Source organism: Armigeres subalbatus, chromosome 3 (assembly GCF_024139115.2).
Source record: "Armigeres subalbatus isolate Guangzhou_Male chromosome 3, GZ_Asu_2, whole genome shotgun sequence".
NCBI classification, from domain to species: Eukaryota; Metazoa; Arthropoda; class Insecta; order Diptera; family Culicidae; genus Armigeres; species Armigeres subalbatus.
This window is the reverse complement of record NC_085141.1, coordinates 293,110,030-293,136,774: the sequence shown is the minus strand read 5'-3', so window position 1 is coordinate 293,136,774 and position 26,745 is coordinate 293,110,030. Positions and strand designations below refer to the sequence as shown.

Genomic DNA, 26,745 nt, shown 5'->3' with positions numbered 1-26,745 from the left:
CGCTGTATAATTATTTCACTCGAATATATTTGCTTTCTTTGCAACCATACCATTTGTTGCTCCGATTTTGCTAGCACACAATACAGGATTACAGTTATTAGGACACAAATATTGCATAAATCTAAATTAACGTGGACTTGGTGACCACCAATGGAAATTATAATGAGGGGATCCTATTTATATACTGGCTTACGGGTTTGGAGGAAACAAATCATCGGTGGTTTTGTAGGTACCTTTATAGATGTTTAATAAGTGTTTTTCAATCATAAACAATTATTTTACCATTTTCATTGTATGAGATTGGGTTACAAATAAAAAAAAGTGGAATGTATTACATTGTTCATAGTTATTGTATGTTCCGTTCTTCTATGTCTATATATCACAAAATCCCATAGGATTAGTTTTTTTGTCTTACAACAGCTTTTCTTAAATATGTGTTTATTTATCTAGTACAGATTGTTATGGACGGAATTGTTACGTTTAGAAACAAGGAGATTGGCAACACGCATAATATTTATTACAAAAAAAATCGTTATTGAATTCAATATAAAACGGTTACAAATGTTGTTGAAAAATTATGTCCACATGCTCTCTTAGTGATTAAAGGGATAAACAATAAAAAAATTAAAATGAATGAAATTTAAAAAACAACAGACCCGTGATTTTTTTTTTTACTATTTGCTGATTAGATTAACATTTTTTATCAAACTTGAGTGGTGGGGGGAGACATATTTTTTGAAAAACATTTGTTTCTGCTCTATGGAAACCAGAGGGCTGCCAGTTTATTTTGATTATTTCTAACTAAAAAACGGGGCAAGATGAGCGCGTCATATTTTTTACTCCTATCCTGTTTATTCAAAAACAAAAATAACCTCACATACGGTTGAACTAAAGGCCTACAAAGCAGTTGACACTAAAAGTTGGGATAAAAATAAAATGTATTAGAAATGTACATAAATTGTAAACAATTGACATATTTTTCATCTCATGCTAAATTGCAATTACTGTTGCTTCATTTTATTGGTTCGTAGTATGTTCGAACCATCCAGTTGCATTCTACAGGGTTATTTGTTCAAAACGGCCAAGAAGTTAGACAAGGAGTAGAAGAAAAGAACTATATAGGTATTATCAAAAATGGAATACATGTACAGAAGTTCTAAGGAACTCATCCTGCCCCTCCTACACTAAAATCCTAGTTATTTGTACGGAAAAGGATACTAAAGTTCTAGATGGAAAATTAGTTTTTTTTTTCAAAAAGAGAATCTAAGATTTGTAGAAGCACCATTCCAGATCTACTTATTTGTGCGACACAAATGAAAACTACTTCTTCGTCCACCTTTACTAAGGATAATAAGAGTTTACATCTACACAAGCCCGTTACAATCTTTGGAACTTAGAAAACAGGTAGGATACGGTACACGGACAGAGGATATTAGGGGATGCTACAAGTGGCATTAAGTTGTTTCACCCTAGATGTGCAGTTCGGTCACATTGATACGGTTATGCTGGTTCCAGGCGGGCATCGGGGCAACCGAGTTTCGCGGTCTCCAGGCAAGGATCTTCACGACGCTTCTGCTTTGATTTAAGGATTGCCCAGGTTTATCAACCGGAGAAGGACACGGTGGTTGTGGTTTTGTGTGGGAATGTTTTTTTTATTTCGTGATGGTGGTTTGGGCGGGAGTACAACATAAAACAAAAATGTAGAAAACAGAAAAAATATGTCGCGTTAGTTTCAACACGCACGGGCCCGTTTGGGAAAAAGTTGCTCGCCATGGAAATCAAAAGTCAAAAATTGAATTTATTTTGTAAGCGTAACTGCAGTAATCAATTCTTCAGTTTTTGGTACCCATTTAGTTTTGCCGAGCAAAAATTTGAAGATAATTGAAGTTACGTCAGATTGATTTCAAGCACAAAATATCAAAAGTTTAAAAAGAAGCCATGGCATTCTCGACGATAAGAAAAATTAACAAAATGAAAACATCCAGAGATACAGTGTGAGGCAAAATTCTGAAAAAGTGTGTACAAACGTGATGACACACTTGAAAGGAATAAGCTAATAAGATTTCCAAAGTGGTATAAAAGTGTCAATATGTGGAAATCCAAAAAAATATAACAAGAAAATCAAATGGATTTTGATAAGAAAACCAAGCTGAATGATTTGGTGTGTAACGATTGTGTGTTTTGATTTTTATTTTGTTTAAAATAATATTCCAAAAGAATCCCCTTAATCTATGGTTCATTGTAACATATATTTGGATTAATAATTCCTAATGTTTGGTATACATTCGAATTGCTAACCTGGAAAATTTTCTACACAAAATGAGTTAGAATGATTGAAGCAGTAGAATTATGATTTGTTAACTACTGTTATGTGTATTCCCATTAATGAAAAGAAATGAAATACTTACAATTGAGATTACTTCAATCATATACTAACATAATATGGAGAGAATTTGCAGTTTTTATACATGTAATTTGCTTTGTTTTTTCTCAATATCCTAATATAAACTATGGAAAATTTAAAAAAATACTTAGAATAAATAACTATGATATTTGTTGGATAGCTTTTAAAAACTAGAGCAGCCATCATAGGACTGACCTGATTGTTGCAAATATTCGATCGATTATTTTAATATATTGAAACTTTTGGTTACTAATACTTGAAATTAGATCTTTAGCTTTGAATATGCACAGCAGCTTAGCAACCCTATAATAATTACTCAAAAGCTTAGGGGGAGGGACATTTAGAGCCCTTCATTTACGCTCTACAATCTACACAAACAAAATTATAATTATTAAATATTAATTAAATTTTTAAAGCCTTATTGTTGCAAAGCACAACTGTATTTTTCGGCTTTGCTGCGACGCAGCATGCGTGGAATAATAAAAATGACAGTTGTGTGTTGCTTTCGTTTTGAATGGTGTGCCCTTGAAATCGCGAGTGCATTTAATTTAGGATTCCGAGTGGTTTGTCCTTAAGGTGATTATACAATCAAGCCAAGTGGTGAATTTCAAATTCACCACACGGTTTCTACTCCTGTTATGAAAAGTTCAAATCTAGCGTAATAATTCTCGTACAATGTTGAAATTAAAGTCGATTGTTTAGCATAAGTAAGCAAACGATCTACGGATGTTTCATCTCCATAGGCGTTGTGGTTCTCTCAATTCGTGCTCTTGAAAAATCACTAGAAAAAGCACGTGGTTTCCAAGATGGCCAATTTGTGGCTTTGTTGTATAACCACCTTAAGTACTACCTTCTTCTTCTTCTTATTGGCATTACATCCCCACACTGGGACAGGGACCGCCTCGCAGCTTAGTGTTCATTAAGCACTTCCACAGTTATTAACTGCGAGTAGAGGGTCTTGTTCGGGAAATCCAGGACAAAATCCAGGATATCCTGGATGTAATGCATCCTGATCCTGAGATTTTTTATGCAAATCCCGGGATTTCCCGAAAATAAAAAATACATGATAACAAAAATATTAAAGATAAATTAATGAATGTATGTTCTGCATAATTGCACAGATTCTAGTTTGTTAGCCCATCGGCTTTTATTTTCCCGCATGTCTTATGCACACCCATACATACAAACATACACAAACAAACAATCACAGATATCTTCTCAATTCGTCGAGAGAGTGATGAGTAACAATATAGGTCTCCTAGCCTTCTGACTATTTTGTTTTTGGAGCGAACATACAGCTGATGAAAATAAGGAATCAGCTTTCCAGATTTCACAATAATCGAAGCGCCATCCGATGTGCGATCAACTGCGGCTACGAAATTGTGTTCAATGTCACAACTCGTTAACAGCTGTTCCACGGATTGCTTTATCTTCTCCGCCGGAAGCGATCCGTAAAGCCGAAGTTGTCCCAAGTTGTCGCACATCGCTATTAATGACGTTCTTCATCGAAGCCCCCCAAGTGCAAAACGATTATGTCGGAATAAAAATGTTCAGATAATGATGACGACAATTGTTTCAACGACATCAATGGTAGTGAAAAATCAGATGACGAACTCAATTCGTTCTCATTTGGTAATATCTGAACTTATATTATATTGATTTTCTTAACCAATTGTTGAATTTAATTCAGATTATATAAAACCGATTTTGGAGAAACTTTCAAACGAATCCGAAACATTGTTCGAATTCCAGAGGAAGGATGGAAACCAGTTTAGGGAACAACTTCAACTCGTTCAGGATGTTCTGAAAACTAGTGAACTGTGAAATCGCTCCATAAGAATAAAAGTACGTACATAATCAAAAATTATCTGGATCTGGTTCAATCGATATTCGACGCTCCCCAGCCTGTTGGGGTGATATCGCTGAAGGGTCGTGAAGTAATGTTGTTGACTAGACTTTTTGCTATCTGAACTGAATAGACAGCAAAACCCTTTAACTTCGAATTTGCACGATGCAATTCTAAAACGAGTAGATGAGACATCAAGAGATGAGATGGCTTCAAAGTAAAGAAAGGTAATTTTCGAATTCTGCTGGGCTTTCGATCGCTTCCCGTCACCAGCTGATTAAGTTTGTTTAAGTTCCGATCCACACATCATTTTCTGAATCTGACGGGAACAAGGCTTCATCTCCATAGAAGAGTTGTAAGCTATGGACCAAAAACAGAGAAATGCGCCGTAGCTTGAATAATTTCATCAATAAGGAGCATGCTCTGTTTGAAGTAACTGATGAACTAGTATCGAGTCTGGAGAAGGTTTTCATGGCATTGAAGTCCATTAAAACCACTTCGATTGATATACCCAACCAGCGACTGTTAGATTTTCATACACTTCTGTTTAGAACTTACCAAAACCTGTATAAGAACTGGGCATATGCATCATTGTTAGATTCTTATACAATATAAGATTACAAACAAAAAATGTAACAAAAGCTTGCGAAATTGTAAGGTTCATATAATATTTATAAAAGAATCTAGCGTTTTCGCATATGCCCAGTTCTTATACAGGTTTTGGTAGGATCTTATACAGAATTGTTTGAAAATCTACCAATCACCGGTTGAGCGAGCGGGTGTTCTCTGATTTCAATTGTGAAATAACTAATAAGAATTATTTATTGTCGGATTCAAGCATCAACGCCTTAACATTTATTAAACCGTATTACAAGCAGCCCGGTGGCATCCCGATCTCACACAGTAGGTTTGTTTTACAGCCAACATTGCGCGACCGTATCCCACCGACAGTTTTGTATCCTAAAGAGAATCATATGTGATGTTAGTAAACAAAACACATACTATCATGAATTTTACACTGAGATGTTGCAAATATGCAAAAAAAAAAAAAATATGGCTGCAAAAACGTGGCGTCGTGCCACCCACCGGATAAGGCATTTTATAAGACGCTTCGCGATTGCCCGTTTATTTACTTCTAATGTTTTGTTTTGGTATGATTCTGCGTGAACATTCCGTTAGGTCCGAACACAAAATAATGTTTGTAACGTTTTACTTTTCATTCGTCTGTCATAAGACGAGTTTGAACAATCCCATTGAATTCCACCACTTAATTGTATCCTGACAGATACGTATTTCGACCTCAACAGTAAGGCCGTCTTCAGTGTCTTGTACTTGACTCGACTTGAAGAAAATGATCGCAGCTTACACTATTTATACTATGCGTAGGTATAATAATTTATCTAGGTACTTATCTTACTACGGTGCTTATTTCTACTCGCTTGATGCGCTTAAGGTGAATCGCGTTGGAGTCCAATTAAAATTCTACATAGCGCTTTGAAGGGCACATAACTCGAAAAGTAAACGACAGACATAAACGGAAAGTAGTTTTTCACCTTTGCTCACTTGCAGCATACACGAAAAAATGGTTTCCAGATGTGCTAACCGCCTAAATATTCACATTTGTGCGAGCAAAAACGCGAGGTGAGGGATAGCACGGCCATTGTGGCTGCCATTTTTGGACGCCGCCGTAACTCACCTTAATGCTTAGGTATAAACTTGAAGAGCCAGGAGCTACCATTTCCTTGATCTTTATTCAACAACCGCGTTTGTACCTGTCGGTAGATTTCCAAGCTCTCAGCAACATCAAGTTTCCACGGAGAAGAGACATTTCTTAAAATTTTAATGTTTGATGTCGTAATTGAATGATTTTCCTGATATACATGTTCAGCTACCTTAGACCTAAACTCATAATTTAATCCCTTATCAGTTTCCCTCTTAGCCTTACTTACTTCTGCAATATGTTCTTTGAACCTTACATCTAACGATCTTTTGTTTGACCTACATATACTTTATCACACTGTGAACAATTAATTTGATAAACCCGGCCTTATTTAACATTTCTACTCTATCCTTTGTGGAGCCCAACAGTGTCTTCAGTTGATTGCTTCTGCTGGAGAATACTAAATCGATGCCGAATTTCCTCAGTCGATGGCGTAGCTGGTGGGTGATGTGTCGATCATAGGGGACCGATACCCTCTTCAGCGGTTCATCGATCGGTGTTAGTGTTGTCAGTTCGTTTTTCCGTAGGTTCCTCTGCTTCTTGTTGATGATTGCTTGTATTGTTCTTTCCTTGTATCCATTGATCCTCGCTGTTTCCAAGATGTGTTGTAGCTCCTTCGTTTTTCCTTCTTCGCTCAGGGGAATCGTCTGCATCCTGTGGATCATGTGATGAAAAGCTGCCATTTTGTGCTGATACGAATGATTTGATGTGTATGGGATGACTCTCATGGTGTTGGTGGGCTTCCTGTAGATTTCGAAGTCTAATGTTGCATTTGTTCCCTTGATAACCAGTAGATCCAAGAAAGGTAATTTACCTTCCTTTTCCTCCTCGTGGGTGAATTTGATGTCTTTATGCACGTTGTTTATCGCTTCCAAAATCCTGGGTAGATCTTTCCGGTTGATGATGCTGAAAATGTCGTCCACGTATCTCCACCACTTCTCGGGTAGTACTCCTTGTTCCTCTAGGTTGTCCTCCAAATTCGCCATGAATAATTCGCACAAAAACGGTGATAGCGGATTTCCCATAGGTGCACCCTTCGTTTGTTTGTAGAAGCTTCCACGGAATGTAAAGTAGTTCTCATTCATGCATAATCTTGGAAGCTTGAGATACATCTTTACCTTTCCTCGCCATGTTGTATCCGTCCGTTGTCCTAGTAGCCAATCCTCCAAAAGGTTTAGAGCATCCTTCACTGGAACGCTTGGGAACAATGCCGCTACGTCGAATGATACCATGATGTCCTCTTCTCCGATGTTTCCTGATTCCAATATCCTCTTGATGAACTCCTGGGTGTTTACAACTGATCTGCTGGGGAACGGCTTCGGCATACTCTGGAACTCCTTGACTAACCACTTGACCAAGTTTTGTGAAGGGGATCCCACTAATGAAACTATTTCTCGCATCTCTGTACCTGGCTTATGTATCTTTGGTAGTCCTTTGATCCTTGGTAACACAGGGTTCGTCATTTTAACGCGGGCTTCTCCGATGATCGTCTTGCATTCCTTTATCGTTTTATCCGTAAGTCGGATTAGTCCGGGTAGTGGGTCCACTCTCAAATGCCTGTATGGTCCTCCGTTGATTTTTGTCGTCATCTGTTCATCGTAGTCCTCTTTGTCCATTATCACCACTGCGTTTCCTTTGTCCGCCTTCATGTAGTAAACTGGTTTCTCCTTTAACTCCTTTAAAATCCTCCTCTCGTCTTTGTTCGATGTCCCATGATGTCCTGCTTTGATGGCGTCTGCTACGATGTTTCTCACGCTATTCTGGTCCCGTTGATCAACATTTCGTGAAATCGCTGTCTCAGTATCCACGATTATCTGCTCTAGATCCGCTTTCTGGGTTGTCGCATACCCTAACCCCTTGTTGAGGTGTGCTAATTGTTCCTCCGTAAACTGCTGTGTCGAACAATTAACAACGAATCCCTCGATCATTTGTACTGTGGGGTTAGTCGTTCTACCTTCCGTCGCTGATTTCCCTCGTAGAATGGTCAATTTCTTCTTGTGCAGTCTCCTCTTCCTGTCCGCTTCACACTCTTCGGCCCGCTGTACCTTCTTTAGGAATATGTCGAAAGAATCTTGGTTCTCCTTTGCCAGCTTGAGGTGCAGGTTGTAGCACTCTAAGTTCAACCTCTCTAGCTTGGCATAGTGTCCCTTGATTGACAACTTCAACAAATCCGATTCCGCCCTCTTACTGATAGATTTTGGGATGTGAGCTCCCATCTTAATCCTATGGCATTTCTTAAGGAAGGCCACGTCCTTAAGAATACCTGCGATCCTCCTCTTCAAATCTATAAAAGTACTACGCTCGTTCCACTTGGATGCCATTTTGATAAGAAAATTATTTTGAGCTTTTTAGTGGAATGTTTTCACCTGTCATAAGTCAAATTCATCAATACGTAGCCGAAGGCTTCTGTTAGCTGTTGATGGCGTTAGTTTGCGTGGTAGTGCTATCAGATTCGTCGAATCGACGTTTGAATCTTTGTTTACAAAAGAAGATAAGTCATTGTTAAAATTTGGTATTGATTTGTAACATTTGTCAACAGTAAGCATTTCCGTTAGGTAAGATGCGCATCGGGCCCTCCTTAGCCGTGCGGTAACATGCGCGACTACAAAGCAAGACCATGCTGAGGAAGGCTGGGTTCGATTCAGATTCCGGTCTAGGAATTTTTCGGGTTGGAAATTTGTTTGCCTTTTCTTGGCATAAAATTATCATTGCGTTAGCCTCATGATATACAAATACAAAAATGGTAACTATGGAAGTGCTGAATGAACACTAAACTGCAAGCAGCAATTTCCCATTGGGGGATGTAATGCCAACAACAACAAGAAGAAGAATCTGCAAAACCGCACCAAGCACCTTTTTGACTAAAGAATAGAATTTCGGTAGAATTACAAATACTCATGGTTTACAAGGTTTACTAAAACTTTAAAAACTCATTCCCGTTATAATATTTTCTCGATCTGTTTTCACAAAAACTTTCCTTGTATAAAATACTTTTTGAATAATGTTTGACAATGTACGAGAAAAAATTGTATTACGGACTCGAGATCATTATCGTCCACAGAAATATAAATAAATATTAAACAATCGAATAAAAATATTGTAGCGAATATAGTCAATATATGACAATAAGCGCAAAAAACAGCTTTTTTTTCTCAAAAATCGCTCTGTTGGAATAATAATTTTTTTTCAAATTTTGAGTTATTCTACAGAAATGCTTCAGATACGATTATCTTTCATATGAGCATCATGAGCACAACGACTTTTTGAACGTAGTATTTTTCGCAGGCTATTGACATCCTATTGTTTAGCCCATCGCCAGATCGCAGCCAGGATGTTCCGGGCTATAATTTTTTTTCATACTGCGTTTCAATGATGACAGCGGTCTATGTCTATTGGGGTTTAGGGTCATTTGGCCGAATGCCGTTTGGCCGAATGTCGTTTGGCCGAATGCCATTTGGCCGAAAGGGTCATTTGGCCGAACGCCATTTGGCCGAATGCCGTTTGGCCGAACAGTTGAAATACAATTCCTTACGAAGTGAGTAGCGGGAAGCAAGAAGGAAGTAGGAAGAAGGAAGAAGGAAGAAGAAAGAAAGAAGAAGGAAGAAGGGAGTAGGAAGAAGGAAGAAGGAAGAAGGAAGAAGAAAGAAAGAAGAAGGAATAAGGAAGATGGAAGAAGGAAGAAGGAAGAAGGAAGAAGAAAGAAGAAAGAAGGAAGAAGGAAGAAGGAAGAAGGAAGAAGGAAGAAGTTAGAAGGAAGAAGGAAGAAGAAAAGGAAGAAGGAAGAAAAGGAAGAAGGAAGAAGGAGAAGGAAGAAGGAAGAAGGAAGAAGAAAGAAGGATGAAGGAAGAAGGAAGAAAAGGAAGAAGAAAGAAGGAAGAAGAAAAGGAAGAAGGAAGAAGAAAGAAAAGGAAGAAGGAAGAAGGAAGAAGGAGAAGGAAGAAGGAAGAAGAAAGAAGGAAGAAGGAAGAAGGAAGAAGGAAGAAGGAAGAAGGAAGAAGGAAGAAGGAAGAAGGAAGAAGGAAGAAGGAAGAAGGAAGAAGGAAGAAGGAAGAAGGAAGAAGGAAGAAGGAATAAGGAAGCATGAAGAAGGAAGAAGGAAGAAGGAAGAAGGAAGAAGGAAGAAAGAAGAAGGAAGAAGGAAGAAGGAAGAATGAAGAAGGAAGAATGAAGAAGGAAGAAAGATGAAGGAAGAAAAACGAAGGAGGAAGGAAAAGAGAAGAAGGAAGAATAAAGAAGGAAGAAGAAAGAATGAAGTAGGAAGAAGGAAGAAGGAAGAAAAAAGAAGGTAGAAGGAAGAGGGACGAAGGAAGAAAAAAGAAGGAAGAAGAAAGAGGGAAGAAGAAAGAAGGAAGAAAGAAGAAGGAGGAAGAAAGAAGCAAGAAGGAAGAAGGAAGGAAGAAGAAGGAAGAAAGAAGAAGGAAGATAGAGGATGGAAAAAAGAAGAAGAAGAAAAAAGAAAGAAGGAAGAAGGAATAAGGAGGAAGGAAGAAGAAAGAAAGAAAGAAAGAAAGAAGAAGCAAGTAGGAAGACGGACCACTCGTAAATTGAGGTCATTTTTTTAACTATTTGGCCAAACGGCATTCGGCCAAACGGCATTCGGCCAAATGGCGTTCGGCCAAACGGCATTCGGCTAAACGGCATTCGGCCAAATGGCCTAACACCGTCTATTGGTGATGATGACACCGCGCTTGTCACCTGCTCGGTTTTTCGGGACACTCTAGTATACACCCAATGAGTGGACGTTGGATCTCTAAATAAAAATGTGCACAGCAAAAAGTGGTCACTGAAAACATAGTGTGACAGGAAGGAATTTTAAGAACAATCAACAACATAACGTTCATTTTATAGAAACTCAAATTGCTATTTTAATACCTCATTAATTCAGTATCTAAATTTGTATGCAAATGCCCGTACCCTTCTCTTGACACCATTCATGAAGTTTTTCACGGCACCATCCGTCACAAGTTAGGCAGATTTTTCCAGTAACGTCTGAAGCTTTTCTCATCATTTGCTTAATAATTCGTTTTTAGAAGACTCCTTTCAACCAGGGCGGTCGGACGAAGCTCCGGCAAATTCAGAGGTTGGAGTCCTTCGGGACAACATTAACGCTATTAGCAGCGTACCAGTTTTGAGCCAGTTTTCCGTAGTGACAAGATCCTATTCAGAACAGAATTGTATTATCATGTTTCCGAAAAAATCTCGAGTCGTTCATTCAGTCATTCGTTTGTGATTATGACGACAATGTCGCTTCTGAGACCACAGCCACATATTGTTTGCCATACGAGACATATTTTATTTGGGAACTTCGACACAACATCTCCCCTTTGCATCGAGGTATAAAACAGTAATCCCGGATTTAGTGATATTATTTGACTTTGCAATGTCGCAGTGCGACATTTATGGATTATCCACACTTATTTATTTTCGCCGAGGCCGGCAAAATAACTTGCCGAAAATCTAACAACGTTAAAAGTTAAAATTGCTGACTGGGGCACACAGATTTTACACCAGCAAAATTAAGGGATGCGTACGTTTTTTTACACAATGCCTTCCAGTAAGTGTTTGGGATGTTTTCAAAATTTATTGATTGATAGTTCATTGCGCGAACATTATTTTCATATGAAGTAATGGACAACACAAGCATTCACTTGTCGGAAACACCTTAGATCGTAAAAAAAATATTCTCTTTGTCTCAGAATCTCGATTTTCACGTGCAACCGGTGACTCCAATGCACAATATTTCAATGGTGGTGCCTTACTTTCGGTTAGTTGAATAACACTCATTATTGTAAGCAGCCTCTGGAAAAATATCATGTCAATTACACTACAAAAGAGATTAAATTATTCTATGCCTCAATCGCATAGATAATATTCAAAAACTTACACAGAATACTATTTGTCTGTAAGCAAACACGTAGTTGAATTTACTTTTTCATTTTTTTGCGTTCTTGAGACAACTTCGATTTTGACATTTCACACTTTCCGAATTTCAGCAAATATATTTCACCAAATCTGATCGCAAAATAGATCACCACCAAATTTCGGCAACGAGAGTTTAGAAAAACAATATAAAATGTCAAACTTTGACGATATATCAGTAATATAGTAATTTACCGAACAAGTTCGTCATTTTCTGTTACTCGCGCACTCGTTATTGATTCGACGCCAATTTTGACAACAACTGAGGAATGTTGGAAATGACATTTTTACCATTTCACACATACATTTATCTTCATATCGTGGTGTTCGTATTAACTATGTGTGCACTGAGAAAACTGTGTTGAGCCATTTTCGGTGACTACTTTTTGCTGTGCACATTTTTTATGTCGTTGCTCTGAATATGGAATCGGCAGTGTAAGAGCTGAATTATTGTCAAATGACATTAATTTCATGAAATTCCGTGACATTTTTGTAATTCCGCTCTTATGTATTTAGAAAAATAATCTGTTAGACAAAGCTCTAGGAGCAAAATTCCCAAAACGCTTTGACCAAAATGTTGTTCGACCAGTGAGAGCCAAAATGTTATTTTTATATCAATGACCGATTTTATCACGTTTTCGACCAGATTTTGCCAGTAAAAACTGAAAATTTTAGTCGTTCCGCAAACAACAATGATTTTCATGAAATAAACTTTTCCGCCTGTGATTTACTATGAATAGTTTTCTTTCTAGCTTGAGCTTGATTGACTGCCCGTAGTTGCTACTCCATTATGACCAGATCAGTAAAAATCAGATGTAAAATAAATTAATAGTTTTAAAATTATTTTTTTGTAAATCAGACAATCATTTTGGTACAAATTTATCATATTAAAAAGGCCATTTTTCGTCATTGCAAAAAATACTTAGCGTGTGCAACTCGTTGCAAAACTCGATTTTTTCAGTACTCGTAGTATTTATCCAATGTACAACTCGTGCTGAAAAAATCATCAAGGCAAAAATACAAAACTGGTTTTGTAAACGAGAGCTTCTTACGTCGCTGCTGAGTTAATTTGAGCCCACCCGCGCAATCCAAGCTCTTGAGAAGCTCTTGTTTACAAAAGCAGTTTCGCCCTTTTGAAATGTTGGTGCCAATTTAAAAGTTTTAAATATAACACTGTTAGTAGTATTTCAGAAGCATTTTAAAATGTACATCCAATCAGTGCACAATGGTCGGACTCCAATGCTCTATACCAGAGGTTCTCAACCTGGGGTACATGTACCCCTGGGGGTACCTTCGCTGGCCCCAGGGGGTACCACGGACAAGAATGCGTAATGGCGGCTGTATTACAAATCCAATCAAAACTTATTGATAAAGTTTTGATATTATTTTTAAATTTCAATACTATGTTTTGTACATAATATGCATGGCGATTAGTGAATCAAAGCCTATTGAATCCTGCCCTCCAAAACCAGCACAGTATATGAAGGGCTGTGTGACACTTAATTAATAGGACAAAACGTTGTGTGAACAAATTTAAAAAAAATTAGTACGATCTACCTATTCGAAACAAAATATTGCTTAATATGTAAACAACATGCTTCTGGACTTAAATCTAGAGTCTGAAGGTACGGAAGCCTCCATTTGAAAAGCATGAAGGCTTCTTTCCCAAAAAAAACTTAGTTGCTTCGTTGCGAGAGATTTGGAAGCATCTTTTTACGCTTCTCAGAAGCTTCAATCCAAGCAGCTCGAAGTCACCCTTCAACTTCAAGAGGCTCGGAAGTTTCTATTCAAAATGTTCGGAAGCCTCCTTTTAAGTGACTGGAAAGTCGCCTTTCAATAGGTTCGGAAGTTTCCCTTCGAGTGGTTCGGAAACCTCCCTTCAAAATGCTCGGAAGCCTCCCTTCAAGAGGCTTGGAAGGCTCCTTTTAAGAGGCTCGAATGGCTCATTTGCTTTCAAGCGGCTCGGGATGCTGCTTTCAAGAGGCTCGGAAGCTTCCTTCCAAGAAGCTCGGAATTCTTCTTTCAAGAGGCTTGGAAGCGTACTTTCAAAATGCTCAGGAGCCTCCTTTTAAGTGGCTCAAAAGCTGTTGTTCAAGATACTCTGGAGCCTTCAATCAAGATGCTCGGAAGCATCCCTTCAAGATACCTGGAAGCCTCCTTTCAAGAGGCTTGGAAGACTGTTTTCAAAACGAGCGGATGTCTACTTTCAAGAGGAAGGGTTCTTTCCACAGACTCGTAAGCTTTCTTCCAAGAGACTCTTAAGTCTCCTTTCAAGAGGCTCGAAGGCTTCCCTTTGACAGACTTGGAACTCTTTTTTCAAGATTCTTGAAAGCATACTTTCAAGAGGCTCAGAAGCATCGTTTTAGGAAGCTCAGAAGCCTCCTTTTAAGTGGATCGGAAGCCTTCCTTTAAAAGGCTTGAAAGCTTCACTTCAAGAGGCACTAAATTCTTCTTTCAAAAGGCTTGGAAGCGTACATTCAAGATGCTTGGAAGCCACCCTTCAAGAGGCTCGAAAGCCGCCTTTCAAGAGGCACGAAAGCTTCCCTTCAAGAGGCATTAAATTCTTCTTCCAAGAGCCTTGGAAGCGTACCTTCAAGAGGTTCAGAAGCCTTCTTGTAAGTGGCTCGAAAGCTGCTTTCAAGAGGCACTGCAGTCTTTCTTCAAGAGGATCGAAAGCCTCCTATGAAGAGCCTCTGAAGTCCCCTTTCAAGGGCTCGAGAGCCGCCTTCCAAGAGGCTTGGAAGCCTCCTTTCGAGAGGCTCAGAAGCATCCTTTCAAGATGCTCGGAAGTCTCTTTTCAAGACGCTGGGAAGCTTCCCTTGGAGAGGCTCGGAATTTTTCTTAAAAACAAAGCTCAGAAGCCTCCTTTTAAGTGGCTCGAAAACCGCCTTTAAAGGGGCTCAGAAGCCTCCTTATAATAGTTTTGAAGCTCTCCTCTAAGATGCTCGGAAGCCTCTAATAGCCAAAAAAGGTTTGCAGGAAGCTTGATGTATGCATTTACTTTGAATTGGAATTTTTCATGGAATAATGAAATTTTCAGTTAACTTGGAGAGTCATACATTCCGTTAGTTTTCAGGTCCGTTTTTTATATATCTTATCTACGCTTCATTTCATTTATAGCTAAAAAAATAGGGAGTACCTCAATTAATGCAAAAGTTCGAAGGTTGAGAACCGCTGCTCAGCACTATTAATTCAAATATTGGACCTCAGTTGCGTAAACTACCGAACAACTCGGTTTAATTGATCCTTTCGATTCCAAGAAGTAATTTTACCGAGCATTCGGTGTGTACCAAGCTCTCAGTTTCTGGGAACGTACAAGGCTACAAGTATTAAAACAGTTTCAGGAAACTGCGCACCGTCATTACTTTTCCGGTAGTTTTAATTTGAGCAGTCCGCAATACTTTTACAGACATACCATTAAGGTTTTATCGAGTGTTCCGCAGCACTTTAGATTAGCTCGGTGTTTTTTCGCCCTCGTGGATACAGAAACGAGCACTCCGTAAACGGTTGAGTCGTTTAGTGAGGTGGTGCGGCGATAAGAAAACGGGTCCACCATTTGATAAAAAAACAAACAACTTAAATTCTATTCTATCTATAAGAAATGAAGTTAGACATTACTGCGTGTAATTTGCTGAATAATTTTTAAGTTTTTTTCGCTACGTGATCTATAATTTGTGCACTATGTGAGTTAAGATGATTTAGTTTCCCATTTTTAATATTATATACAGTTCTTAATCATTAACTTTTTCTTTTTGGAATAACAATGACCTACGATAATTATTTAGATAAAACAAAAATTAAATATAAATAGCTCCCTCCACCATGATTAAATAACCGTGTTATGGTCTTATGTAGTCGATGTTCTTCTTAATCTCTTCAACATAATTATTAAATTGTGATTCCATCTCTAATTTTAAACATGCACTGAATATCCGCACTAAATGAGTTTGTAAATACGATTCTACTTCATCGTGTATAGTTGGATATTGTGCCCTATGTAATATTAATTGGTGCATAGATGTTTGGGTTAGTTTAGTTTTAGTTTTTCAATTATTGTTTATATAGATTTGAAATAAAAAGGAAGGGTGCAAAAAAATATATTTCGGAACTATTTATACATCTTCTAAGAGAAATGCAATAAAAACCTGTATTTTTCGACTTCTAGGTGCGTCGATATCGCAATCGTTACATAGGTAACCGATATCTCCGGACTTGGTCTAATTGTGGTTCGAAGTTCGAACACCACCACATTCGAGAGGGAGGTTGTTGTACGACGAGTGAAGGGATGGAAAATGTGAGTTATTAACGGTGTTAGAAAGACACTTCATCGAATTGTGCTGAGGGAGAATGTCAGATGTATTTTTGCGGTAGTACGGTAGCACCTTCTTGGTTTAATTTTCTAATGTTTGGCTGGTCTAGAATGTATCAGACGCTATCGGTTCTACGAGACGGGTCCTGTCGTGATGAATTGTTATTGAAAGCATATGGTTATGAAAACAAAATAAAAATCAAGAGATAGAAAAAAGTAGATATTGTAACTTAAAGAAATTTCAGCCAATAATACACAGATTTATTGTCAGAAGACTAGAAGTATACAGAAGTAACTAAAACACACAACATTACACACACAGAATATCAATTATTGATTCCAATATACCGTTTTAGATCAGACAAAATTCCAATCATATCAATAAACAGTATTGAACAGAAATACAAAAAGAAAACATATTTCAAAGCAGCATTTATTGCTCGTAAAAGCATAACTGCCTCATGCTTGCTTGAATTCCTTCACGCTGGGCAGTTATGCATTTATGGGCAGTTTAGCACGAAACACCAAACCGAACAAGAACTAGCTAACAACGTTGAAGTACGACAGATAAAAAAAGAAACAAACAAACAACACCAGCAACAACATTTAACACAACCTGAAGAAGGATCTTAAAGATGGGAATGGGTTTTCGAAGAAGGAATTTCAGGAAAGGTTTTCATGGAACAGTTTTAGTTAGGTAATGGGAACTGATTTATGACCTACTAAAAAAAACATCTACAGACGCTTCTCTAAGCTCTAGAAGAATAATAGAACTGGTAGGTTGGGGACAAGACAAAAGAAAAGAGAGAGTGATAGGGACAGAAAATCGAACATAAAACTAACCAGAACTGAGATAGAAAAATACAAGAATAGAACACCGAATCAAATCGTCTGCGATGTATGTTACTTGTATGTACTATCTAAACTGAGTACTTGATTGAGGTAAGTACAACATAGACACTAGTGATTTGCGTTCTGTTTGGAGTGTGACTGGAGTTTAAGAAGTACAATATGTTTTATATTTAGTTGACCCTATTTCTAGAATATAAGGGGATAAGAGCGTCTCTGCCATTGAATATTGCTTCTTTTTGTTGTAACTTTTTTTTGGGTGTGACTTGGAGGAAGGATTCGGGGTTTTCATTGGGATGATCTTATTTATGCTTTTGATTCACAGTGAACAAAACATAGCCATGAGTTGGAATAGAATGGATCGAACAATACTTACGAAGATCGCGATTCCTTGATGGGGTGGGGTGTTGCATTACTTTGATTTCGGTTTCGATACCTGTATAGGTGAAAAAATAATGATAATTAATTTATATTCAGAAGAAAGCACAAAATTTCATTTTTTTTGCGATTGTGTAAAATAATTTAAAAAGGCAGAGTATTTACTAAAGCTACCATGTTCAGTTTTTTACCAATCTAACCCATGTGCTTGACTCCGGAGTGTTCTCTTCAAAAGTTGAATTAGTAGCGTTGTACTAATTTCCTTGTTTTGCTTGTGGCACATTGCAGTTGTGAATCATGGTTGATCGGTTGCTTCTGATACTCATTCAAACCGTAATCAGATCAAGAAGTTATGGATGTACTGTTTAACATTCTCATCCACGGAAAGCTTAGCGTTTGAAAAACGTGCGACAGTATATCGGACTAGCAACTCAAACTCTTAAGAGAGGTGCATATTTATTGATGAAGTAAAAATATCCATCATATCAAGAACATACTTTCCATCTGTAACTGGGCTCCGATTGGCATACGTTTTTATTTATTATTATGCAAAAGTTCCACTTCATTCAGTAGCTACGGTAGGCATTCAAAAAGCTATAACAATATGAAATTTGAGCAAAAAGTGGAAAGTTTTGTTACTGGTGGTGTACAGTTTACCAGGCGTCTCCATCGGCACATATCCAACCGATCCACATCTGATTTATTGTTTGAGATGTTTTGAAAACAAATTTAATTTCCCTTCTCTTACAGATGTAGAGTTGTGATAACATTCTTCTTCTTCTTCTTATTGGCATTACATCCCCACACTGGGACAGAGCCGCCTCGCAGCTTAGTGTTCTTTGAGCACTTCCACAGTTATTAACTGCGAGGTTTGTAAGCCAAGTTACTATTCTTGCATTCGTATATCATGAGGCTAACACGATGATACTTTTATGCCCAGGGAAGTAGAGATAATTTCCAATCCGAAAATTGCCTAGACCGGCACCTGAAATCGAACCCAGCCACCCTCAGCATGGTCTTGCTTTGTAGCCGCGCGTCTTACCGCACGGCTAAGGAGGGCCCCTGTTGTGATAACATGCGACAGGCTTATACTCGAGCATATTGTATGGCCGTTAGACGTTAGCGGCTGAATGTGTTAAATTGGGAGCTAAGTAATTGTCAATGAATAGTAGACGAGGAGTTCGTCGAAATGTTTCACCTCATAGAAGACGTAAAATAAACACAATTATTGAACGAGTAGAGTTGAACTTTTGATGTTCGGACCAGAATAATGAAGAAAGCGTCAACATTGTTTACCAAAATTTCTAAATTCCTTTGAGGAATAGAATGAAAAATTGAATGTACCTAAAACAATTAACAAACATAAAACAAAGAATATCTTTAAGTACCGCCATCGGGGGTGACGCTCTCACCGCCACTCTGGGGGTCGTAGAGCAAAACCGTTCAAAAGGGTCTCGTATATTTTAGTCTTCTTGCCCTCAGATACATTAAATATATTCTACAAGCATTTTAAGTAATTGAAACAATGACCCATTCTCACCCCCATTTGACCCCATTTGATACCGACGACGGTATTGTTAAAGGGATAATAGTAGGAATCGTTCTACTAGAACGTGAAACATAGACAAAACTAACGAGAAGAGAGGTTTGAGTATTGTCAGTTATGGCGTTACGTAATTTGTGAATGAAATCTATTATTGGTGACTAAACCGTTGTCCAATTTTACATGGCAGAATTGTGCCTTTGGGTGAGAAAATCAATCTCAGAAATTTCCAGCTCAATCGCTTATTGCATAAGCTGGCGTATTTAATTTAAAAGTTTTTTCAGATTTTTTTGTTGTTTTTTGATTTAAAAGTTGTTCAGGAAATTGGTTTAGTATGCTCGATTGAGCTCACTCTGAACTCTGGAATTCAGATCTTTCTCCGAGCCTTTGTACATATGCTAACTATGTAGATGAGATGCTCTCGGTTATCAAATTTGTTGTAAAGTGGAAATCAAATAGTCTAACAATTTCACCGAGCCTAGTAAAATAACATCATGTTGTGGATTCAAATGGGAAATTATTATCTCGTTCTATAACTAGTAATTAAGTCCCTTACAGCACATTAGTTACTGTAACTTATATGTTACCGGATTGAGTCACAATCAAGTTTCTGCAATCGTTTTTGTCTGATTTTTGTTGCTCGGATTAGAACCAAGACTTTCTGATTAGTGCAGAATTGAGTGGAAAATCATAAATATGATCTCTAGCAACTAGCATGAAAATAATTAATCTCAGTGCATATAGTGCAATAAAGATTTAAAAAAATACAGCATGGAGAATCTAGAAAATCTTAATTTGACAAAACTGAGTGTAAAATAATTTTCTGTGCTCTATCGAGATGCATAAACATAAACAAGCATAGTTCACATTATGGACAATTGATCCGCGCTTCAGCACAGTTTAGAGAACCTAGAACATCTGGTTTGGATGTGGCGGGCTGCAAATCATACGTGTAGGCTCTAGGGACTTGTATGGACATGACTGGTTGCTGTCAGATTTGTATTGAGCGCATTTGCCTTGGTGGACCAATTGATCTGAATTCCAGAACAGTTTGAAGAACCTAGAATATTTGGTTTGGACGGGATGCAAATATTATACATGGGTACTACGGATTTGCATGAACATTACTGACTGCAGTCGTTTTTGTATCAGGCGTAGTTGATCTTATGAATATGAGCTTCAGAAAAGTTTGGATAACATAGAACATCTGGTTTGGGTATAACTGAGTTGCAAAATATACGTGGGGACATGAGGGAGTTGTATGGGCTTGATGTCAGATTCTTATCGAGCTCAGTTGGCCTGATAGACCAATTGATCCAAACTCCAGAACCATTTGGAAAACCTACAACATCTGGTTTGGGTATAACTGCAATCTAAAATATACGCGGAGGCCCAAGGCAGCTGTATGGACATGACTGTATGCTGTCAGATTTGAAACGAGTTCAGTTGACCTGGTTAACCATTTGATCCAAACTCCAGAACAGTTTGGAAAACCTAGAACGTCTACTTAGTGTAGAACTGAGCAAAATATACGCGGGGACTCTAGGGAGTTGTATGGACATTGGACATGACTAGTTGCTGTCAGCTTTGTGTCCAGGCGTAGCAGATCTGGTAGACCAACAAGGGGTGTTATCGATCATTTAGTAATCTGCGTTCGATCATTTGTCTATGAAAGACGCCTGTGCCTGTGAAAGACGCGAATGATCAGTTATTGACCGACCCAACTGACCAGCTGAAACGCTGGTTCGAGCACTTCGAACAACTTTTTCAAGTGCCAGTCAGGCCATCACCAACTCGGCATGATTTGCCTAGGATCCGACGTATAACACGCGTCAATACCGAAGCTCCATCACTGCTAGAGATTCAAACAGCCATCCAAAGCATGAAATTGAATAAAGCCCCAGGGGTCGACCGCATATCAGCCGAGATGCTCAAAGCTGACCCCATGACATCCGCTCAACTACTGCATCATTTATTTCGTAATATCTGGGACACCGCAACTTTCCCGGTCGACTGGATGCAAGGTATCTTAGTGAAGGTGCCCAAAAAGGGTGACCTGACTGTATGCGATAACTGGCGAGGCATTATGTTGCTGTGCACCGTTCTCAAAGTTCTGTGCAAAATTATCCTAGCCCGGATTCAGGTGAAGATCGATGCGACTCTCCGGCGGCAGCAAGCCGGATTCCATGCCGGAAGATCCTGTGTGGACCATATTGTCACGCTCCGCATAATTCTGGAGCAGGTCAACGAATTTCAATTTAATCAAACTCCAGAACAGTCTAGAGATCCCAGAACGTATAATTTGAGTAGAACTGAGTTGTAAAATACACGGGGGGATTTTAGGAAGTTGTATGGATATTACTGGTCGCTGTCAGCTTTGTGTTCAAGTATAACTGCAATGTCAAGTATACGTGGAGGTCCAAGGGAGCTGTATGGACATGACTGGATGCTGTCAGATTTGAATCGAGTATAGTTGACCTGGTAAACCATTTGATCCAAACTGCAGAACAGTTTAGAGAACCTAGAACGTCTGATTTGGGTATAATAAAGCTGCAAAATATATATGGGGACTTCAAGGAGTTTTATGGGCATGATTGGTTCCTCCCCGTAACGCTGGGTAGACACCTTTACGTGGTGTGTTACGGTGTAAGATCTACCACGGTCATATTGTTAGCTACAGGAAAATCCTGATCCAACGAATACCTTCCCTAATATCCAACTCCGTGGTACTTATGAGGGTGTCGCTGAGTCGGGGGCCTCTCGTTAAGTAAGTACTACATCAACATTTCCTTCCCCTCCCAAGTTACGGTGAAGATGGGCGTGGCCAGGAGTAGTAATCCTCATGCTTTTGTGATTTTTATCTTAGATTGAAATTAAGTACCACACTCACCTTGATTTCTTATAGCAATCTGAATAAGGATTTCAAAAGAAAAATATGAGTATCACTAGTGTCCAATTCACGAAGTACACCGTAACTATGCTATGCTATGCTTTTATGGGCATGATTGGTTCCTGTCAGACCCAGTTGACCTGGTTGACCTATTGATTCAAACTCTTGATAAATTTGGAGATTCTAGAACATTTGGTTTGGGTATAACTGCAATGCAAAGTATACACGAAGACCAAAGGGAGCTGTGTGAAGAGGACTAGTTGATGTCACTTTTGTATCGATCTCAGTTGACCTGGTAGACCATTTGATCCAAACTCCAGAAAAGTTTGGAGAACCCGGAATGTCTAATTTGGGTATAACTAAGTAGAATATCATACGCGTGAGCTCTAGTGATTTGTATAGACAAGACTGGTTGTTGTCGGCTGGTAGTTCAATTGATCAAAACTGCAGAAGACTGCGGAGAATCTAGAAATTTGATTTGGGTATAACTGAGTTGCATAATATACGCGAAGACCTAAGGGAGCTGTATGGACATGACTAGTTGCTGTCACATTTGTATCGAGTTCAGTTGACCTGGTAGACCAATTGATCCAAACTCCAGAAGAATTTGGAGAACTTAGAACATCTGCTTTGATTATAACTGAAATGTAAAGTATATGCGAGAGCCCAAGGGAGCTGTAAAGAAATGACTGGTTGCTGTCAGATTTGTACCGAGTCCAGTTGACCTGGTAAGCCATTAGATCCAAACCTCAGAACAGTTTGCAGAGCCTAGAATGTCTGGTTTGGGTATAACTGAGTAGACAGCGGTTCTCAACCTGGGGTACATGTACCCCTGGGGGTACCTTTGCTAGCCCCAGGGCAAATGTGCTATATTACCAATATGGTCCACTCTGGCTGATTTCGAAAGACAACACAGTAGCACCGCGGTGTCGCAAAAGGTAAGTAATATAGTGAAGAGACATTCCGAGGGGTGTTTAAACGTGTGATGCAATATGTATGCAGTATAACATTTCAAAATAATATGCTAGAAATCATCCTATGACCCCATTTTGATTTCTGAGTTCAAAAATAAATTTTCGAAAAATGTAATTTAAATAGTTAAAAAATGTTAAATTAATGTAATTTTTGCAATCTCGTTCCTTGGCTACCGTTTTCAGGCGTTCGTTGCCTCTTGTGACGCAAGATGGTGTGATTGTGCTGTCCGTTGCCTAATGTATGGAGAATAACGAAGTGGACTATATTGTTAATACTATATATAATAGCCCTGTTTGTCTGTCCGGCGACTAGCCAACCAGTAGCAGCACGCGGGGAAATTCTCACAAAAAATAAAATTTTTGACACTTCAATTCTTATTTACTATCAGGTGCAGAAAACGAAACCAGTGACAACCAGACACAACATTTGATGAAAAAAATCACAAACAACAGACGTTGAAAATTTTGTTTTTTTTTAAATACATGAATTAATGGACCGTTTATATTTAAAAAAAATGCTTGCCACGGGCGCTACTGCGTCCACAAATAAACTAGTACACTATATTTGCCCAGGGGGTACCTCGGACAAAAATGTGTAATGGCGGACTTAGTACAATTCCAATCAAGCCACATTGATAATGTTTTGATAATTGTGTATTTTTTAATTTCAAAACTTTGTCTTGTAAGGTACCCCGGGGCAAGTGAAAATACGGGGTAAGTGGGTACTATGGCTGCCGATTAATCGGTGAACGTTTTTAATGGTAACAATGTTCTAGAAAGATGAAGCAGAATTATCAACGAATTCGCCTGACACAAAAAAAAATGGAATCGAAACCATTTGCGGCACCATAATAGTGGTATTGTTTAATCGTGACTTTAAACTACCGGCAAAATCTATCACTTTTATTTTAATTCAATGGATTTCCAACAAAATAGTCGTTCCTAAATTCCTTATTTATGTGGAAAGTGAATATTTTGAGCAATTAAATAATTGTGTGACATCAAAAACGATTAAAAGTTTTGATTAAAGCCAAAATCTGCAATTTTCACTTTCCCTTGATTTTTAACACACATGGGGCAAGTGGGACATATTTGAACAACATTTTCGATAGAGCCATTTTACCTGTTTTTTTATTGTTGTCTAGTGAAAAATAACTTCGACACTTATATATCATATGGATCTGAATCAAATGCAGTTGATATCGTTGGTTTAGTTGTTAAGAAGTAGTGTACAGTTGATTTACCAAATTTGTATTATACTTTCCGAAAATTATCTCCCTCATGGAAAAGAGCAATGGTTATAACTATGCAAAATTTTCCGTTTACAGTGCTGCAAAGAATCTACTTATTCTACAATAGATCAACAGGTTTTGCCTTGTGTTTTGTTATTTTTAAACTTCGCATCAGATTAACAGATTTTAAGCTAAATAAAGTGCTTAAGACATAAATTGGCCATTACGTTCTTTTACAAATTTACAACACCGGCTGAATAAAAACGTTCCTTGTGAGGTTCTAATTTATGTAATAATTTGTGTTAAACAGAGAAACATTCATTCGAAAAGTGAACAAAGATTTGCTTATCTCTTCCATATAACACATTCGGTAAGAAAGTAAGCTAATGTAAAGCCAGACAACAGACAATTAAACGGTAAACCGGCTGTTGTCTTGATTTTATATCTGCTAACATTGTAATCCCTTTTTTTTGCAAAAACAAAAGTCTGACAAGCAATAAACCTCCATCCATGATCTGAAATACTACGACTCAGAAATTACATGAACATTATATCTACATTCTTCAAATTAGTTTCGTTCGACAGTATAAAGCAGAATAGGTCCCACTTGCCCCGTTTGAAGGGGTAAGTGGGTTCTGAAGGTAAATTTATTTATGTCACTACCAATTTTTTTGTAACTGAATAAATGGCTTACAACACGTCTACACTTCAACAACGGAAGCATATAATGATGTATCCATGGTTAATGTCCTGAAATACCCTGTTTTCTAAATATGCTTTAGCGATTTTGCTGAACTAGCGTTTTTTTAGGTCCCACTTTCCCCGGGGTACCTTACATAATATGCATAGCGATCAGTAAATCAGAGCCATTTGAATCCTGACCACCACAACCTTTGGTTGTGTGTGTCTAGGTTACAAAAGATCGGACGAATGATCAAATTTGAAAAAAAATCTTCTATGCAATCAAAATGGTGAAGAATATATTAATAATATTTCGTTCGGAAGCTTTCGTTTGAAACGCATATCAAGGCTTTTTTTCCGAAAAGCCTCGGTTGTTTCGTTGCAAGAGTATTTGAAGCATCTTTCGACGCTTCTCGGAAGCGTTTTTTTTTTCAAGTTGCTCGAAGGCCGCCTTTCAAGAGGCCCTGAGGACTCCTTTCAAAAAGTCTGGAAACCTCGTTTTAAGAGCCCAGAGGCTCACAAGGATAAGAGCCCAGAGGCCTCTTTTCAAGAGGCTCGGAAGGTTCCTTTCAAAAGGCTGGGAAGTCACCCTTTAAGAGACTCGCGAGCTTACTTTTAAGATTCTCCTTTCAAGAGGCTCAAATGCCTTCTTTTAAGAGGCTCGGACTCCTCCCTAGCAGCACACATGTTCCACTTAGGTTACTGTAACTCATATGTGACCAGATTTGGTCGCAATCAAGTTGATGCAACCATTTTTGTCGGACTTATGCTGCTCGGGCTCCTTTCAAGAGTCCCGAAAGCCACCTTTCAAGAGGCCTGGAAGCCTCGTTTTAAGCGGCCCGGACGCCAAGAGGCTTGCCTCCTATCAAGAGGCTTGAAAGCCGCCTTTCAAGAGGTTCGAAAGCCTCCTTACAAGAGGCCCGGATGCCTCGTTTTAAGTGACCTGGCCGCCTTCTTTCAAGAGGTCGAAAGCCTTCTTGCGAAATGCTCAAGAGGCTTGGAATGTTCCTTTTGAGAGGCTCGGAAGCCACCTTTCAAGTGGCTTGGAAGCCTCCTTTCAAGTAGCTCGGAAGCCTCCTTTCAAAAGGCATCCGAAGCCTTTTTTCAAGAGGTTAGGATGCGTCTTTTAAGAGGCTCGGAAAGTTCCTTTGAAGAAGCTCGGAAGCCTCATTTCAAGAGGCTCGGAAGCCTTCTTCCAAAAGCTAAAATAGGGGGTACCTCAATTAATGCAAAAGTTCGTTTTTCCCGTCCTATTGGCTGATAATGGAGACGCATGGTGAATATGGAATATGGGAAAATAGTAACGTTAGCGTAGGGGAAATCGCCAAATGTTGAACGGCTAATTTTTTCGCCTATTGTTGAACACCCATAAGCCGTTCAACATTTGGCGAATTACCCTATTTTCGCTTATATTTTAACTGAAAATATTATAGGAATTTAAAATCAAATGCGTCAGTTTGTACAATAAAATGAACATGTATGGATTAAATCGCCCAAAGCAGGAAACGTACAGGTATATGTTTGCAAAATTTAAATGTTATCCAGTATTTTTCGCTCGGCAATAATGGTGGCGTGAGGACCCTCTTGTTTGACATTCAAGAGGTAGAAAACATTGGAATTCATCGCAGAATTCCATGGTTTATTCGAGAAATCTTAAAAAGTAAATAGTCAAAGAATGTCATAGTGACAAAAAAATTGGTTCGATAGTAGTTTTCATACATTATTGAATACATTTGTATTTTTTTAGCTAAATATTGCGCCTTGCAGTAAATGACAATTACTATGTCTGAAACTTGATTATGCATATGTACAACATGTGATAGATTTAGTTCGGAAAAGGTATTGGAGGGTAACCGCCCCTTCGGTGGGGTTTGATTCCACGACCCCAGTTCGCATGACAGGTGCTTTCCCTACTAAGCTACGAAGGACCTCCGTCGTCCACCGCAGCTTAGCGGGTACTGATGAAACCAAATTCCCAGCACCAGGTACCAGCCGATCTC

The 26,745-nt window shown here is 38.5% G+C and overlaps 1 protein-coding gene across 18 annotated transcripts in view; it reads right to left on the bottom strand.

Annotated features, from left to right (window-relative positions):
* Positions 1-26,745, bottom strand: part of LOC134224841 (probable phospholipid-transporting ATPase IA) — a 370,136-nt gene that overhangs the window by 56,893 nt on the left and 286,498 nt on the right. For 15 of the 18 annotated variants that reach the window (XR_009983082.1, XM_062704456.1, XM_062704457.1 and 12 more), the window contains one exon: positions 17,424-17,483. Coding sequence is in view for 17 of the 18 variants with exons in the window: in XM_062704456.1 (XP_062560440.1) it covers positions 17,424-17,483 (60 nt within the window). In the remaining variant the exon portion in view is untranslated. The other 3 variants (XM_062704454.1, XM_062704451.1, XM_062704453.1) reach the window with 3 other exon arrangements.